Here is a 19,868-nt window from a genome sequence, read left to right on the forward strand (position 1 = left end):
ATAGCAGGATACAGGCACCTATTACTACGAACCCGAGTTATAATCAATGGGAGATCACCAACTTTCTCATTATGGGTTGGTTGATCCATTCTATAGTCCCGGAGATTGGCGAGGGCTATCTCTCTATGGACACTGCACATGATATTTGGGAGGCCGTGGCTACTACTTACTCCCGGAAAGGGAATTTCTCACAGGCTTTCAAGTTACGTCGTTCCATTGAAAGGTCGGTACAAGGTGAGTTGACTATCCTCTAGTATTTTACCTTTCTTAGTAATGGATAGAAGCAGCTTGATCACCTTCAGGATTACAAGCCCGTTTGTCCCACTGATTCTGCGGGTTACCAGAAGTTTGTGGCACAGGAGCGGGTCTTCAAGTTCTTGGAAGGCCTAAATGTGGAATATGATCCGGTTCGGAGCAGAGTACTTGGTATGGATGTGCTTCCTTCTCTCCAGGAAGCCTTTGCTTTTGTGCAGAATGAGAAGAGTCGCCGCTCTGCGATGCTTTCTTCTGCTAGTACTGATCGCTCGGCCTTGGTTTTTGCACCCCCTCGAGATGGAGATCGTGTGTCTCGTGGTTTTCGTCCTTCCTCTGAGAAGGATAATCTTTATTGTGACTATTGTCGTCAACCTCGCCACACCCGAGAAACTTGTTAGAAGCTACATGGGACTCCTTCTGGTGGTAGAGGAGATCGTTCTGGTACTCGCGGGAGTCAATTTGGTCAGTCCAAAGGTCGAGGAGACCGTCCTGGTATTCGGGCACATCTCTTAGACACTGTTGAGCCACCATCTTTATCTCTGGTTGTCTCATATCCTGTTGACGTTTCGGGGTTATCTACCTCGGATTTTGAGTTTGCTCTTCGCCACTTTCTAGACCATCGAGCCTTCACTTCTGCTACAGGTGCACCCTCTTCTTCCTTTGTTACTTTAGGTAACTTGACTTCCTCCCCATGTGTATTGCTATCTCATACACCTGTACTATGGATTGTTGACTCTAGTGCTTCCAACCATATGTCTGGCTCTTCTAATTTATTTTCCAAGTATAACCCCTCCTCAAGTCAGGAAAAAGTGTGTATTGCTGATGGTATGATGTCGTCTGTGTCAGAGAAAGGTTTAATTCATGCCACCTCTTCCCTTCCTTTGTTCTCTATCCTCCATGTTCCCAATTTTAGTGTTAATCTATTATCTTTGAGTCGTATTACCCGTTACTTAAATTGTAGCGTGACGTTTTTTTCCTGATCATTGTCTTTTTCAGGGCCTTATCACGAGGAAGAGAATTGGCAGTGGTAGAGAGGAACATGGGCTCTACATTCTGGATCAGACAGACTAGCTGGGTCATTCATCTATTCAGTTACTATCTACCAAGGAAGACATTTGGTTGTGGCACCGTCGCTTGGGACATCCCTCTTTTTTATTACTTAAGCATTTATTTCCTTCCGTTTTTGAGAAAAATAATGTATGCGATTTTCAATATGAGTCTCGTTAACTTGGAAAACAACACAGAGCCTCTCTTGCTCCGTCTCTTAATAAAAGTTTAGTTCCATTTCTTTGATTCATTTTGATGTTTGGGATCCATCCCATTTTGTGTCTTTAACCGGTCAAAAATGGTTTGTTACCTTCATAGATGATTGTTCCAAGGCAACTTGGGTCTATTTGATGAAAGATAAGAGTGAGGTATTTTCTGTGTTTCAAAATTTTCATATAATGTTTTGTACTCAGTTTGGGGCGGTTGTCAAAATTTTATGTTTTGATATGGGGGGGAATACATTGACTTTGGTCTTGCCACTTATTTCGCCACTCATGGCATTATTCACCAGACTTCATGTACTAACACCCCTCAACAGAATGGTGTTGCAAAAACACAAAAATTGCCATCTCCTTGATGTCACTCGTTGTCTATCCTTTGAGATGCAGGTTCCTTACTCCTATTGGGGGGAAGCGGTTCTCACTGCTGCTTATTTGATTAATCGTCTTCCTACCCAAGTCTTTCAAAACAAACACCTCTTCAAGTTTTGTTCAGGTCTAACCTTTCTGGGTTCTCCATTTCTCCTAAGACTTTTGGTTGTGTTTGCTTTGTCTATAATCATTCACCCACTCGTGGTAAATTGGATCCTAGGTCTCTTAAGTGTGTTTTTCTGGGTTATTCTGCCACCAAAAAGGGTTATAAGTGTTATCATCCTCCTACTCGCAAATGGTTTGTCTCCATGGATGTCACATTTTTTGAGTTTCAGCCTTACTTTCCGACCTCCCTTGTATCACAGTCATCCTTTCCGGGGGAGCCTTGGTGTGAAGAGATTCCTGTTCCACTTCCGCCAGTGGTTGAACAGATGAAGGATGATGAGCTGGCAGTTGTTGAGGAAAAGGAAGCAGGCAAAGTTTATATCTGGGACAATGATAGACAACAAGTCACCTGGATGCAAGAGCCTACTTTCCTTCCTCCACTGCTAACTTCTTCTCCGAATAAGTGTCCAGAGTCACCCCTCTCTCCTGAGAGTCCAGGAAATTCTAATTCTAGTGCTCCCATTCCTGATTTTTCAAATCTTGATATTCCCATTGCTAATAGGAAGGGGGTTAGGCCATGTACTCAGCATCCTATTAGTAATCATGTATTTTATTCTAATCTGTCTACCTCATATAAAGCCTTTTTGTCTAATGTGTCTTCTGTGAGTCTTCTTACCAATTTTCAGAATGCTCTCTTCATTCCTGAATGGAAGCATGCCATGATGGAAGAGATGAGAGCTCTCAGCAAGAGTGACACTTGGGAGTTAGTGGAGTTACTTAGAGGCAAAAATCCAATTAGGTGTAAGTGGGTGTACACGGTAAAACAGAAAGCAGATGGTTCCATAGAACGGTACAAAGTAAGACTGGTTGCCAATGGTTTCACTCAGACTTATGGGGTGGATTATCAGGAGACATTTGTACCGGTTGCTAAGATGAATTCTGTGAATCTTACTTTCTCTTGCTGCAAATTTGGATTGGCCAGTTTGATGTGAAGAATGCCTTCCTTCATGGAGACTTAACAGAAGAGGTCTATATGGATATTCCTCCTGGTTTTGCAGATGTTAAGTCCAACGGTAAAGTATGCAGGCTCCAAAAGTCACTTTATGGACTAAAGCAGTCTCCTACAGCTTGGTTTGAAAGGTTTGCTCAAGCTATGCTGAAATATAGGTTCAAGCAAAGTCAAGCTGATCACACCTTGTTTGTGAAACACTCTTCGCATGGTAAGACCACAGCTCTTATTGTCTATGTTGATGATATTGTTTTGACAGGAGATGATGTTGAGGAGATTCCTCGTTTAAAAGAATACTTAGTCAACGAGTTTGAAATCAAAGACTTAGGCTATTTGAAGTATTTTTTGGACATTGAAGTAGCTCGGTTTAAGGATGGTATCTTCATATGCTAGAGGAAGTATGTACTTGACTTGCTAAAGGAAACGGGAATGCTTGGAGGTAGATCATGTGATACACCCAAGGTTTTAAAAAGCGGCTGCAACCGTTACGTAACGCCGTTACGTAACGGTTGTGGTGGTTGCCGCCACCCGTTATGGCCGCTTTTGCAGTGTGATTGAGATTCACAGGTGTGTCGGCCGTAGCAGCCGCTATAGTGGTCGTAACGGTGCCATAACAGCCGTAATGGCTTGTTACGCACCGTTACGTAGCGGTTCCGAATTGCTTCTTTTGAAAAAACATGCCAAAAAAAAAAATAAGTGAAGAGGGAAGATGGAGGAGCAAGAGATAGAGAGAGAGAAGAGGGAAGATGAACATGTTATTGATTTGTTGAAACTATAAGACCTATGCTATTGTATTCAACTGCTATCATTCAACTATTTTGTTTGTGTGTCTATCTATATATTGTTTGAAAATAATAATAATAAGTGTGGTCATTATCTATTTGGCTTGATTAAAATATATATATATATATATATATTTAAATTTTTATTTATTCTCTTACTTTTGTCATTGTTTATCTTATATATAATAATTAGTGATTGATTTTTTTGTATAATATAAAGTTATTAATTATTAAAATAAAATGTAAAAAACTTAGTTTATAGTGATTTAAAAATACGAAATATATTGGATCAAACTTAAAAATTTACAAAAATTGATCAATATTTATTTTAAAACCCAATAAATATGATCATGGGAAAAAAATGTGCGTATCGGTAAATTTTTTTCAAATTGTGCGAAAAATAAAAAAATTCACGGTTCCGGTTACCGCAACCGTTACGCTATGGCCTTTACATCCCGCAACTGCGACCGCACCACCGCCACCGTTACAGCGACCGCAACCACTTTTCAGAACCTTGGATACACCTTTAGAACCGGCCAAAAACTGAGTGAGGATCAAGAGGGAGATCCAGTCGACAGGGGGAGATACCAGAGGCTAGTGGGTAAGCTCATGTACTTATCTCACTCACGTCCAGACATTGCCATTGCAGTGAGCATGGTAAGCCAATTTATGCATGCTCCTAGAAATTCTCACTTAGAGGCAGTTATGAGAATTCTGAGATACCTGAAGACTTCTTCTGGAAAAGGTCTCTATTTCTCAAAACATGGACTCCTCAGTGTGGAGGCATTCACTGATACGGATTGGGCTGGATCAATCACTGACAGACGATCAACTTCAGGATATTGCACATTTGTTGGAGGCAATCTAGTTACGTGGCGAAGTAAGAAACAGAATGTGGTTGCTAGCTCTAGTGCTGAGGCAGAATTCAGGGCTATGGCTCAGGGTGTATGTGAGTTGCTATGGATTAGACTATTGTTGGGAGACTTGGAGTTACATCAGATCGATTCCATGAGATTATACTGTGACAACAAGGTCGCAATCAACATAGCTCATAATCCAGTTCAACATGACAGAACTAAGCATATGGAGATTGATAGGCATTTCATCAAGGAAAAGCTTACTAGTGGCACCATATGTATTCCTTTTGTGAAGACTGGGGACCAATTAGCAGATGTACTCACCAAGGGACTAAGGAGCAAATCATTTAATGGCATTCTCAACAAGCTGGGTATGAGAGATATTTTCGCACCAACTTGAGGGGGAGTGTTAGAATAGGAAATAATATTGTGTGATTTTATTCTTATTTGATTTTCTCCCATAATTGGTGTAATGGACTGGCCCATAATTTATGCCTTGTGGCACTCCTGTAATTACTGATTATTATCTATATAAAAGGGGATGAGGTCTAAGTCATACCCTAACTCTTTCTCTTCTCTAAATCTACACTTTTCTATGTTCTAGTGGGGGTAGCTTTTGTCGGAGTTTCTATTCCTTTGGGCTTTGCAACTTATGGCATTTTATGTCAGGTTTTGATGAAGATGGAGTAACCAAAGTACAACTCATCACTGACAATGTAGCAGAACCTTGATTGCCTTGAGCTAACTCTTATGGTTGACTAAATCTGACTCTGATTTTCTCTTCTCTTCCTTCTCAGTATCTGATCTTTATGACAAAACGACATTGGAAGTGCTTGACTTCTATCAATTTGTTTGGATATGTAGCTCCCTTGTACATTTACATTCCTTCCTATCTTTTCCTTGGGCCAAACTTTTATAAGCCCATGATGGAGTAATATTTGAACTATCAACTATCTATCTTATATCTCTTTGAAGGATCTGCTTTCTATGTTCTTAAAAATTATTATTACCTGAGCAGTCTGGCCCCGCTCACAACCAATCTCAAAGTAGTTACTTTTCCAACTGATTTGAATGCTTTTCTTCTTGTCCCTCTCACTGGCATAGCTACATAGTTGTTTTCTTTAAGAGGACCTGGTTGAAAATTTCAAGCCTCCGAATCTTCAAACTTTTCTCACTAATAATAGCACAAACTATGTCCCAATTCACCGATTAATGTTTAAACTCGTTACCAATACGTCCCAAATGAAACTTTTTCTGCATCTTTTCAAGTTCTTTTGCCACTAAAGGAAGAATAATGAATAAAGTCCTTGTAAGTATGCAAATAGATGATAAAGTGATTACTTTTTGGAGACATTGATTAGTTAGGTAATAGTCATGATGCATATGGAATAACATGAAAACATTAATGCATATGAGTAACAGAAAAAACTGTAAAATATAGCATTATATAGTCACAAGAGAAGGGCATAAAATTGTTGATGATATTTTCTCATACAAATGTCATATTTGATAGTGATTGGATTACTTGATAGTTGTTTTTCTGCAGTTTTGCTTAAAAAAATGATCTCCATTCGATTTTTTTAAAATGTTATTTTTATTATGCTCTATTATGTATTTCACTTTAGTGAGCAAACAATTAAAGTATACCAGCATGACATGTGTATGGTATTCTTCCTGGTATCAGGCTTTAAAAGATGGGTCGTTTTACAGTGCAACTGCCTATCTTCCAGTTGTATTTATAGGACTATACAGTTAATTAGTCATTGCCTCTTTGGGTAGTTCCGTATCTAAATTCTATTGTCTGAGTTTAGCAATACTTTTACTTATTATGCGTGGCACAGACTAGTAGTTATTATGGTTTCACTAAAGACAGATCCTGAGGTTATTTTTCCAATTTATTGTTATTTCTATTGATATTATTATTATTTTATTTTCTTATTGTAGGTTAGGAAATATGACAACTAATGATTCCGGTGATCTGCGTTCTGCTGGGGTATTTCAAGTTCTAGATGTTGGTTGTGGTGTTGCTAGCTTCTCAGCTTATCTTCTTGACTTAAATATAAAAACAATGTCCTTTGCTCCCAAAGATGGCCATGAAAATCAAATTCAGTTTGCTTTGGAGCGAGGAATTGGAGCAATGATTGCTGCTTTAGCCACAAAACAACTACCATATCCTAGTAGCTCTTTTGAAATGGTTCACTGTTCGAGGTGTCGTGTTGATTGGCATGAAAATGGTATGTTTATTAGAAGGGAAGTTTTGCTGAAGTTCAATCTGTTATCTTTTAGATATTGGCTTTTAGAAATGTCAATTTTGCTAATATACATAAACTTAAATTTGCTATATTTGAGATGAATTTAGCTTTTAGAATTTCATGCGCCATTCAAAACTTGAACAATAAAGAGCGAGCTTGTGAGCTGTCTAAATTTTTTGCATTGCTTTATCAGTGTTGGAACCTATGTTACCTAGAATGTAGATCATTCTGGTACAAGGAATGAAAATGGGAACATGGTACGCCACATACTCTAAAATGTGGTACAATTGGGATAGAAGCCACTACAATCTGTATCATGTTCTTGTTAGAAGCCACTACACGCCCTGATGTTGCTTATGCAATCCATAATGTTAGTCAATTTGTTTCCTCTCCCACTACAGTTCACTGTGCTGCTGTTCTTTGTATCTTGTATTATCTTCAAGACTCTTTGCATCAGAGTTCGTTATTTTCTTCTTCATCTTCTTTGGGACTCCATGCTTTTTCTGATGTTTTCTAGGCAGGAGATGCACATGGATCTTAAATTCACTACTAGTTTTTGTGTTTTTCTGAGTAACTCATTTTCTGGAAAAGCAAAAAACGTACTGTTATTACTCTTTCTTTTGCTAAGGCTGAATATCGTGCTATGGCTATTACAACTGCTGAAATTGTTTGGTTGCATTGGCTGCTTGTGGATCTTGGTATCTCATTTTTTATGTCCACTCCTATGTATTGTGATGATAAGAGTGCCATTCATATTACACATAACTGTGTCTTTCATGAGAAGACCAAGCATATTGAGATTGTTGTCACTTCTGCATCATCATCTTCAGTCTCACACTTTGTTGTCCTTTGTTTCCTCTACTATGCAGTTGGTTGACTTTTTCACAAAGTCTCACACTGTTTTGTGTTTCTGCTTTCTACTTGACAAACTCTCACTGCTTCCTACTGTCACATCCTGAACGTGTATTATTTATTATTTAGCTTAAGGGTAGTTTAGTATTTGGTTTTGTTATTATGATTTGTTTAGTTTACATTATAGATACTTCTTTTGATTAATTTAATAATACAATCTTTAATTTCTCCCTCCAAAGCCTAAGTTAACACTTTTCACTGTGCATGGGTCTAGTAGCTAGGAAGCATGGATACGAGATACGGATACGATACAATACGGATACGGTAATATGACAAAACCTAAAAAAATAAGATACGGGTACGGCTAGGATACGTTTGTGAAAAATATATATTTTTAAAATTATTAGTAGTGAGTTACACATAAGGTAAAGAATGTTAAGAAGCCACAATGTAATTTTATAATGCAAAATACTAATCTTTAAAAATTAGTTATTAATTGAAGGCAGTAGGTCTTGCAAATATTTCATTTCAATATCAAGTCTAACATGTTTATATTACAATAATAGAACAATCCACAACTTATCCGGTGCTTTTTTCCCTTTGGCACTAGTAAAAAATTTTGTATTCAAGTTTACTTTCTTATTTATTTAATATTATTATATTCTCTTATTAATCTTTACTTTCTATGTATTTATAGGGGACATGCATGAAACAATTAGGATACATCAATTTGACAAATTATATTATTTAACTCACTGTTCTTCATATTAAAGAACTAAATAAAGTATTAAAAAAATATTCTTATATTTATCCTTGCAATTATATTATAATATATAATATTATGCAAGAAATGCTACAATTATAATTTCGTAAAACAAGTAATACGTATCCGATACTTCAAAAGTATCCGATACTTTTAATAAAGTATCCGATACATATCTGTGAATATCCAAAGAGTATCGATATCCGATATGAATACGATATGGATACATCACCCTATTTGAAGTATATGTGCTTCATAATCTAGTAGTCATATTGTATCAAGTAATGTTATTTGATTTTTATTTGGAGTCCTAATTGTTCTAGAACATTTGTATTTACAAAATATTATTTGTTTCTAAAGTTGAGTCCTAATCCTTACAGAAATAAGAGTTTGTAGCCTATAAATATATGTGAAATCTCAATTATTCAATGGAGTTTATATAGTGTTTTGTGTGAGATTTGCTGAATCCTTGTGAGGGAAAGCTCTTGGCTTTCTTCTTCTTTGTGCACATACGCATGTCTTAGTAGTAGGAAACTCCTACTGGAGTGATGTCTCTTACTCATAAACTCGATTCTATGCTTCTTAGTAAGAAATTCGCTCCTCATTGAGGTGGTTCTTTCCAATATACATATTTCAAAGAAACAAAAGAAAAATAACTCAAAACATATTTTAGGACTTTGTATTTACATAATATTTAACAAAGACAATTTGAAGTTGACATCTTCAATCTCTAATATTTATTCATATTTTAACACATATTATAATAAATAGAAAAAAAAAATATTGTTAGAATATATTTATACATTTAATATAGAAAATATATATACGCTCCCATAGGCACTCCCAAGCTACTATTCTCCGATTCATGTCGTCCTCAACCTTTTCCCCTATGTTTTGGGCATAAAGGCCCCGTTTGATTGTCCACATTTAATATAAGGGTTTGAGGATGATATATAATACCTAAGGATAAAGATGAGATATAATATGTTGTAAGATATAAGATAGATTATATACAGTGGAGTCACTTATATTATGTTTGGTATTGCATATACAATACCATAGGGGGATTGGTATTGCATATCCTCTTTTGCATCATATACTATACGGACTCCCTATATCCGGAGCAACCAAACACGGGATATAGGGAGACAAGAAAACATGTGGGACCCACATCATATACTATCTGGTCCCCCCTTGTATCTGCCCCTTATATACCCCTAACAAACATGGCCAAAATCTACAATTAAACACCATAACATAGTTTTGTCCAAAGAAATCCAGATGAGTATCTCAGCAAGTCCTGCAACCTAATACTGCAGAAATCAACTCAATTTCACCCTTTCCAACATTTTGGTAGTGTTGCAATAGCCACCCTGTTTTATTGCACTAACTGAGGTTGAAAAGTTTTGTAGAGATAGCTTTGCTTCAAGGGAAAAAATAAACCCCCAAACACACTGTTTTACTTGAAAATCCAAACGCTGCTTTTTGTTGATATGGTTCTCATCTAAGAGGCACGAACATTTCCAAGAAGGTAACTTGTCATGTCCGACACTGACACAACACGGCACAACACTTGTTGGACACTTTCCAACACTTACACATATGAAACCGTTTATAAGTTTAAATAAACTCAACTTGGAATCCAATGATAAAACAAAAACAATGTAAATTTATACATATTCTCTGTCTTTAGATTTTAAAAATTATTATCTTTGACTTAAATGTTCATTTATATAATAAATGATTATTTATTATTTATCCTTACATATAATATTACAATAAATATATAAAATTATATATTTTGCACGTGTCCCCCACGTGCCATATCCTACATTTTTTGTCAGACTGTCAATATCATGTTCGTGTCATGCCACATGTCCATGTTTGTGTCCATGCTTAGTGCTAAATGGATAAGATGAAGACTAACAACTTGACTCCACTAACACTACATGGAACCTGCATTACCCCTTAAAAAGAGGAACAAGTTTTTGACATTCTGAAAGATAAACACACATAACAAACAATCTAAAGTCCAAAACAAAGGGAAAACAACTTCTAACTCTACAGACGAAGATAAACAATTTAAAACTTCATATGGCAGCCATATAACAAACACCTCTATGAATTGGGACCTGAACTTCTGGTAGAAGCATGTATTACAGTTTTATCTAGAGGGCCAAGAAATCAAATAATAATAATAAATAAAGAAAGAAAAGAAGGGAAGAGAAAAAAGCAGCTCCTTATAAGAGACTTTGACATAGCTGTTGATGATTGGTGTGTTCATCAAGAAGCAATAAATTCTATAATTATTTTGAATTGAATAAATTTGCTAGAAAACTTTTAAGACAGTGATAAAGGGCTAAAGCATTGCACTGTAACTCACTTTTATCCTTACCTAGTGGTTGACTGAACTTGTGCTCGGGTTATTTGTCAATCTAAGTACGATTCCAAGTTGGATTTTACTTTGTATTGCAGGATTCATGTGCCTTATGATATTTTCTTAAATTTGCCTTTTGATTAATTTCGACTTTTGTTGTTGTTTTGTAGATGGTATTCTTCTCAAAGAAGTGAATCGCCTCCTGCGATCTAATGGATATTTTGTTTATTCAGCTCCACCTGCATACAGAAAGGATAAAGATTATCCATTGATATGGAATAAGTTGATGTATTTGACTTCTGGAATGTGCTGGAAGCTCATCGCTCAAAAAGTTCAGACTGCAATCTGGATTAAGCAAGAAAATCAATCATGTCTTCTCCACAACGCAGAGCAGAAGCTCATACATATATGTGATTCTGTAGATGATTCTAATCCATCATGGAACACGTCACTTAGGAACTGTGTCACACTAAGTAAAGCACAAGCGGAGTCTCACAAGCTCCCTCCAAAGCCACAGCGCCTTTCAGAATATTCTGAAAGTCTTAATAGTATAGGTCTGGCACAATCTCTTTTACCGAGCATGGTAGAATTGAATTCTGGTTTTTATTTTTTTGCTCCTAATTTTGCATGCAATTTGAATATAATGGCATTTTTATCAAGAATGCTTGTATCTATTTTTATAATTATTTAAATTAGAGGCATTATTTTGTTCACTGTTCATTGAGCAAAGAATTAAAACTGCATATGGAAGCTATTTTCAACATTATTATGTTTATTCACTTTTATGATTTGTCTCAAGAAGTAGGGCATTAAAAGTGAATGTGATTCAGCTAAAGCCTTGCTGTCAGGATAGTAGTTTTCCAGTGCACCACTGATACTCAACTTTCTGCTAAATGAAAGTTATTTTATGCTTTGATTAGATTAATATGGATAATCAGTGGAGTTGAAGTTCTTACTGCACTTAGTGTAGATGAGGGATCTATGCCAACTAATTCTGTGTTTATATGATGCTTGCAAATCTTTGTATGATGGAAACATATACTACTCACATCACCAATTCTGAATTCAGCATAAGGGTATATAGCAAATGCTTGCTATTTGAGGGAATTTTTTTGGCTAGAGTTGATTCTCTAATTCTCATAGACTTGGTGTGGAAAATTTTGACATGTATTGGACTCAATTTTTGCTGACTTAGATCATGAAAAATTTTAATAAGTGGTTTTCTTGGTGAATAAAAGATTAGTTTCGACTATCATTAGGATATTCAATAAAAAACTGTGATGATAATCATTTTATGTTTTATGAGGACGAGGTTTCAAGATGATTTAGTGAATGCTGAAATACATGTGGTTGGTAGATTATGGTGATTTTAGTGTTAAAATTTGTATTTTTCTGACTCTAGTTTCCTTACTGCTCGGCTCTTGGAACAAATGTCATAACTATGTTTTTTCCCATCACATAGCGGTTGACATGGATGTAGACCATTAATTTGTTCCCTTCTTGTCTGGGGTTTAGCACTAGGATTACCCAAAAATATCTGTCGACATTAATGTTTGCAGTTTTTTAACTAATCATTTATATGCTTACCTTAGGTATCAATCAAAAAAAATTCATTTCAAATACCCTCTTTTGGCAAGATCAAGTTCGCCAGTACTGGAGGCTGATGAATGTGGATGAGACAGAAGTACGAAATGTCATGGATATGAATGCATTTTGTGGTGGATTTGCAGTTGCATTGAGTACATGGCCTGTTTGGGTGATGAACATAGTTCCAATAAGCATGAATAATACATTATCTGCTATATATAACCGAGGTCTGATTGGTGCTTTTCACGACTGGTAAGTTTTTATCTAATGACTATTGCTAGTTAGCTACTGCATGCTAAAATTTCATTAATATATCTTACTAATATTTGCTCTGCTACATGTAGGTGTGAGCCATTCTCAACTTATCCACGCTCATATGATTTGCTGCATGCTAACCATCTATTCTCTCACTATAAAAATCGTGAAGAAGGTTGCTTACTTGAGGATATTATGTTGGAGATGGACAGGGTAATACGACCTCAGGTAATTATTTTGGTAAAATTTATTTTTGATGCTCATAGAAATTGGAAAATCAAAAATTAATTTCCATCAGGGTTATTGAAATGATAGGATGTAATTTTCTATCAAGTCATGAATGCATATGAATATAAAGATATCTTCGGTTTAGAATAGCTTTGTACAATAGTAAAAGCTCAGGGTTCTAGGCATGAGAAATGTGTTTTGAGTGGGGATCAAGAAGAAATTGGATGAAAAAATATGGAAGATTAGGAGTTATATTGTGTTGGAATTTTAGTTTATTTGGTATTTAGAGTTATAGGATTTTTACCTAGTCCACCCATTCCCAAAACAACAAATTTGTAGGTTCGGCACTGGTTATTGGGCTTTTATGGCATCCATGTCCTTTTTGCTGTGTCTTATACTAGTATCTAGAGTCATCTAACATTCCTCAGGTGTTAGAAGTTAGTTTTGGCTATTTCAATTGACAAACACTTATTTTAGTTGTAATCTTGTTTCCATTTGAAATTTTATTTAGCAAGTACATGTACATGTACTTGTGTGTGTGAATCCCTCTCGTACACTTAAGCTGTGAATTAAAGCTGACGTTATTCAACAAACTGAACAGTAGAATTGAAGGATCCACCACTTGAGCGGTGGTCCAGCAGTAGATCTCACCTTGCTTGATCTCAATGTCTGTTACAAACTATTGTGAAATTGATTCCATCACTTGAGCAGTGATGAGACGACTTGAGCAGTCAAGGTCGGCACAGTTAGTTACAAAAGCGAGAATCTCAGTCATTTTCAGATCCTAGTGTCTGGTTTCCCTGCCTAGATGTGATCTGGATAGAGGTTTCTTCAACTCTTGGAAATTAATCATGAGATCTATGGATCGATGAGCTTGAACCAAGTCTACAAGTCAGTTCTTCTACACTTAGTCGAAGTCCTTTAGTAGATTCCGAAAGGCTAAGAAGCATGGATACGGACACGTGACACGACACATGTACGACACGGACACGCCGACACGTTAATTTTCAAAAAATGCAGGACACGACACGAGGAGGACACGCATGAAATACATAATTTTATATATTTATTATCTGTTATATATATATGAATATATCATTCAAAGATAATAAAAAATACAATATGACACTAATTCTTATAAATTTATATGGTTTTTATTTTGTTATTGTATCTTAAGTTATTTTGTTCAAACTTATAATTAGTTTTACGTATGTCTAATCGTTAGACATGTGTGTTTAAACGATTGACACGTGTGTCCTTCAAGTGTCCAAAGAGTGTCCAAGTCTTTCAGCAATAGGACACGTTTTGAAGAGTGTCGGACACGTGTCCTGAGAGTGTCCAAAGAGTGTCGGTGTCCGACACGTACCCGACACGGATACGTCACCTTCCTAGAAGTGTCCGTGCTTCTTAGCCGAAAGGCAATTGTGAAGACCTTTGGTGGATTCCGGAGACGCTGATCGTGTCTTGGACTTGGCACATTGGAAATAAATCCCAAGAGAGCAATGAGCATGGATTAGGCAAGGCAAGCTCAAGTCTGTTGGGTGTGGATTCACTGGTGATTGCAAGACTATTTTAATTGCTCACTTGATTTAGTGGATTGATTTGGTGGCCTTGGGCTTGTGATTTTTTTAAATCTCAATTAGTGGTTCTTCAATTGAGATTTTTTCACGTTAAAGTTGGTTATCTCTGGGTGCCAAGCATTTGATGAATTGACTAATAATCCATAATTGTGAACCATATCTAACAATTGACAAAAGTTGTATTTATTTGGGGGTTCTGACTTTTGTAATTTGTAGCGGTAGACTAACGAATCATAGATAAGTTTGTGGATTCGTGAATTGGAACGAAAATGGGTCAAACAAGCTCACACAAGAAGCCTCACTGTAAGGAAGTCATGCAGTAGCATTCTCATGCAAACTATAATGGAACGAGTCTACCAAGTTTTGAAGGGAGAAAGGATTACTGCTAGGCTAATCAATGTTCTGTTTTCTTTTATTTATTTATCCTAGCAAAAACAAATATAAATTGCATTTCAATATTATTTGAGTAAATATGCCAATCAAACAATATTATTTTAGTAAATATTAATCACCTTTATAAAAAAATTAATAAATAAAAAAGTTATAAAATGCTTGATAATATGTATGACATATAAATGGAACGTACATAAACGCTTTGAAGTCTCGAGATATTTTTGAGAAAGTCGCTCTCATGCTCCCATTCACAAACCTGCTCCCGCATCTGCTCCATGAATCGGTTACTTGGCTTGAGATTAGCTTTGTAGTTTGTTTTGGTTTTGGGTAACAGGTGCTGACAGTTGAACTGATAGACTATACTGACAACCATGATTGCACTTAAATGTCAAATACTTATGCTGAATCTGAAGCAGGAAAGCATTGATCCTGCCCAGTTTCTCATTGACTGACTTGAGTTTCATCGATGTCAATTCTAGTTTCTAGCTCTCCAGACTTGCATGTAATTTTGTGTTTTGTGGAAGTTGCTTGAACGATTGGAAAAGATTCTGACAACATTAATGTGCAGGGAATTATCATTATTAGAGATGAAGAATTAATTATATCAAGAATAAGAGCTATTGCCTCAAAATTCCTTTGGGATGTCGAATCACATTCACTGGAAAATGAACAAAAGAAAACAGAACCGGTCTTAATTTGCAGAAAGAAGTTTTGGGCAATAGTTTAAGGCCACCTTCAACTACGCAAAGCTTCACCTATACAGGTTTTAATTGCAAGGTACCAATAGGTTGCTTGTATCATGAGGATTCTGACTTCCTTTGTTTTATTTTTTCTCTCATTGTCTCCTGTCTTGCAATTGATTTTGTTATATGAAGTTTGTAGGTTTTTCACTTATTAATGAAACAGTATCTTCGCACACGGGGTAAGACTATGTACATTAGACCTTTCTCAGATCTCGCAGTGACGGGAGCCTTGTGCACTGGGCTGTTCTTTTAATTGTTAAATTCATTTGTATATATTCAGATGCAGATTTCATTTCATGAATTTACATGCAAGATGAGGGAATTTAGATTTTTCTTCTCTTCCGAGTTCAAACACAGTGTAACATCTTAGAGACAGATTTGCATTAATGATTTATGTATTTGCATATAAATATGTGCAAACTTTTCTTTCTCTCATTATTTAATCACAAAATGTAAACATCTTGGAGACATTTTTGCTTTACTTGCATAGAAGTAGAGATAATTTTGTTTTACATGCATACAATATAAACGAATTTAGATTTCTATCATGTTCATCAAACAACAGATGCCTAACTGCTAAAGCATGTTTCACTACATAACATCATTTTTGTCTATATTGTTGTTTCTGTGCTGATGATTCTTAACCTGGAAGTGAAATGTGAAGTGAATATCATTGTCATTTGAATTTCTTAGTATCAATTCCAATGACAACATTAGAAACTGTTACTTTTTTAGGCCAAAACAGCCTCGCTCTCGGCTTACTCACTCTCGCATTCTCTCTCTCTCTCTCTCTCCCTCTCACTCATTGATAGCCACCTACCCTATTTAGTTCCAAACGCAGCCTAAAAGGGAAAGAAATGGATGGAAGTGAATTCAGATCAATCAAGTATCATATTCCTAAATATTGTTTTCTGCTCATTATTTGTTTTTCGAGTCTGGTTTAGGATCAAAATGTAATTTTGACTGAGCTGTTGAGCATGAAGTCCGGAAGGGTAGAATCCTCAATTTTCTCAATCTGGGCTATGGGTTCGTTTGGGATATGAGTTGGCTTAGTTTTTTTTTGTTATTTTAGCTTGGGGCTAAAAAGTTTCATTTGAGATGGGTTTTTTTTATTTTTTTGACTTTTGTGAGAGAGAAAATGAAATGATTATGGTTTGAATGTGACATTTTATCTTATTGATTTTTTAACTTATTTGGTCTTTTTGTGGTTATTTTAATCCCGTAGCCATATATATATATATATATATATTCAGTCCATGTCTGATTTTGCTGGGTTACTAAAAGGTGGGTTGGATTAAGAATCAAGTTGGGCTTTAACCAATGTTGTGTAAGCTGTTTGGATAGCATATGGTTACCTAGGACTAATCTAATAAACTAGACCACCCACCTATGACAAAAAAATCCAACCAATTTCATTGAATGCAAGGATATATTCAAAGCACATGAAAATGATATTTGGATTAGGAATCTACTATTGAGGTCACTTTTCTTATGATATGTCACTCATGAATTTTCCATGGTTGCTCCCTCTTCTTTTTTTTTGTTTTTTCCAATCTTTTGGTGGGCTTGTGTAGGACACCTATGTGGTTACACACAATCCCTGTCAATACATGGTTAAACAGGAAATTAAAACATATTTTTCAAACCCAAGCTTATATATATATATATATATATTTTACCTTAATTGTCAAACCTATGTGGTTATATTTGTGAATGGAGAACATGAGAAATAAATTAATTGTAAAGAAGTTGATTTTGGTAAATAACTGTGTACATGTGTATGTATATGCATATGGTACTGTGATGCCAGGGAGGATATGAATTGCAAAAGAGAGCAGGTTGACATTTGTGGGACTGATGGATTTGAAGAAAACTACAAAAACAAAAAAGAAAAAATCACATTTTTCTGAGATGTGAAATGAAAATGAGGGTTTCAGTATTTATAACCAAATGGGGCCTTGAAACTGACTTTCACTATTCTTGGAGACTTGGAGTTCCTCACCACAGCACCATGCAATGCAGGCCCATTGGTCACTGTGAAGGGAGAGCAACAGATTACAAGCTAACCAACAAGAATTCAAACTTGGCAACCAAGGCCTCACATACTTTCTTTGCTTTTACTTGTTTTCCATTAACAGGTTTTTTCAACTTTTAAGTTATATTCTTTTTCAACAATGTTGCAGACTTTATCTACCTCAAGAATTAACAAAAGTGAAAAGAACTAAGCTAATTTTAGGGTTTAACAAAATGTCAGATAGCCCAAATATAAAGAAAAAGTTCAAAAGGGAAGTTTGTCTTTAGTTTAAGGTGTAACATATATAACTTAACAAATAATGTAATGTACTTAGATTTCTCGAAGTTTATTTATATGAACGTTATTATAAAGATTAAGAGCTCAAATAAAAATTTAAAAATTAAAGAATCATGTTAAATTGAAATAAAATTTAATGGTCATGATAATAATTCGCCATATATTAAAAGGAACAGAGACCACATTAGCCGCGTTTGCTACAACTTAAATTTATGACCTTATATCTTCTTCTTCTTTATATATATATATATATATATTATTATTATTATTATTATTATTATTATTATTATTATTATGTCGGATTGATTGTTGTAAATTGTAGTTTATGTGGTAAAAGTAATTTTTTTAATTCTATTTTAAATGGCTTAACTTAAATAGAGAGGTGAGTAATTTTAGCTAGAGTAAATATCACACTAAACCCCTTTAAATTATAATTTATTTACACTTTGCCTCCCTAAATTTTAAAACTCAACATTAAACCACCTCTAAGTATTATCTTAATACACTAAAACCATTTCATTATGATTATGTTAAGGATTTAGACAAAATCAGATCATGTATGAAGCGCATCATGCACTTACTAATTTTTAAGGACAATAATATCCTTATCTAGTGATCTTTTTTACGCTTCGCATTCCTTATCTTACTGGTAAAGTGAAAATGGGATCATCAAAAAAGAGTATTATTGTCATAAAAATTAAATAAGTGTTATGTGCATGACACATTACCTGATTTTATGTAAATCCCTAACAAAATTCTAATAGAAGGGGTTAATTATAATAAAATAATACTTTAAAGTGGTTAACTGTTGAATTTTGAAATTCAGGGGGACAAGATGCAAACGAGTCATACTCTAAGAGGATTTATTGTAATTTACCCATTTAGGTATTAATTTTGGGAAAAATTATTTGTAAGTCCTATTATGGGAACTTATTTAATGTGAAACTCTGTGTAATTTCTTATAGAGTTTCAAGTCCTATTTAGATAGGAATATGTTCCATAAGGTCCTATCAGTTGTAAATAAATGATATTAGTGTACTATTATATCCCTTATTTATTTTCATATTATAGGTTATTGTATCATTCAATATATTATGTTTTTTTAGGCTTTTAGGAAAGTAGATTGTGCAGGCTACGTCCGTGGGCGTGAATGTCGCCTTGATTGTAGATTCCAGTGGATTTTGAAAATGTTGCTTGTTTGGATGAGAATATGGCCAAAACTATCGTCAAGGTTGGAGGTTGTGTTTTGTTTACTTTTGTTGATTTGGACTCCAAGTGATTGAGGGAAGGAGGTATGGTTTTTGCTTCTCCAATTGGTGAGATTTGTTGTTGTGTGATGCCAATTGTTCATGTTTCACCGTCATCTTATCTGATATGGCTTTGACAATCTATTACAGCCATCCAATGGCACATTTTCATTAGCCTCCAATGACGTTACACTTAGGTTGTAATGTTAACCCATATCCACAACGCTGCTAAGTCTTTTGTGTGTTACGTTCGGTTGTGTCGTGTCATTGTTGTATTTAGTGTTTACATATATGTCACATTACATTGTGCAAAATTTCTAGGTTTTTAATTTTTTAATTAAATGTGGGTTGAATCCCGTCGTATGATATCAAAGTTACGATGGGTTGGGGGTGGTGGTGGTTCAATACAGGGTTGAGATGTTATATGCTACATTTAGGAGGTCATATTATTCATAATTCAACGGTGGAGTATTGGAATGTCACATTGGGTTTGGGATGAGAAGCATATGGGAATGTCACGGTGGGTTTGGGATGTTATATGTTACATTTACGTTGGGTTTAGGATGAGAAACATATGAGAATGTCGCATTGAGTTTGGGATGTTACATGTTACATTTATATTTTGAATTTCAAAT

At 35.4% G+C, this 19,868-nt stretch overlaps 1 protein-coding gene across 4 annotated transcripts in view; it reads left to right on the top strand.

The window, feature by feature from the left end:
• The window catches only part of LOC114258402 (putative methyltransferase PMT6), a 32,334-nt gene extending 16,189 nt beyond the window's left edge, over nucleotides 1-16,145 (top strand). The window contains exons 3-8 of one of the 4 annotated variants that reach the window (XR_003627968.2): nucleotides 6,590-6,879; nucleotides 11,060-11,443; nucleotides 12,482-12,728; nucleotides 12,821-12,959; nucleotides 15,501-15,709; nucleotides 15,815-16,145. Coding sequence is in view for 1 of the 4 variants with exons in the window: in XM_028198357.2 (XP_028054158.2) it covers nucleotides 6,590-6,879; nucleotides 11,060-11,443; nucleotides 12,482-12,728; nucleotides 12,821-12,959; nucleotides 15,501-15,659 (1,219 nt within the window). In the remaining 3 variants the exon portion in view is untranslated. Of the gene's footprint in view, nucleotides 1-6,589; nucleotides 6,880-11,059; nucleotides 11,444-12,481; nucleotides 12,729-12,820; nucleotides 13,898-14,377 lie in introns of all 4 variants that reach the window. The other 3 variants (XR_003627967.2, XR_014346253.1, XM_028198357.2) reach the window with 3 other exon arrangements.
• Nucleotides 16,146-19,868: the final 3,723 nt, after the last annotated feature.

This window comes from Camellia sinensis, chromosome 12 (assembly GCF_055761805.1).
Source record: "Camellia sinensis isolate YWXY chromosome 12, ASM5576180v1, whole genome shotgun sequence".
Classification (NCBI taxonomy): Eukaryota; Viridiplantae; Streptophyta; class Magnoliopsida; order Ericales; family Theaceae; genus Camellia; species Camellia sinensis.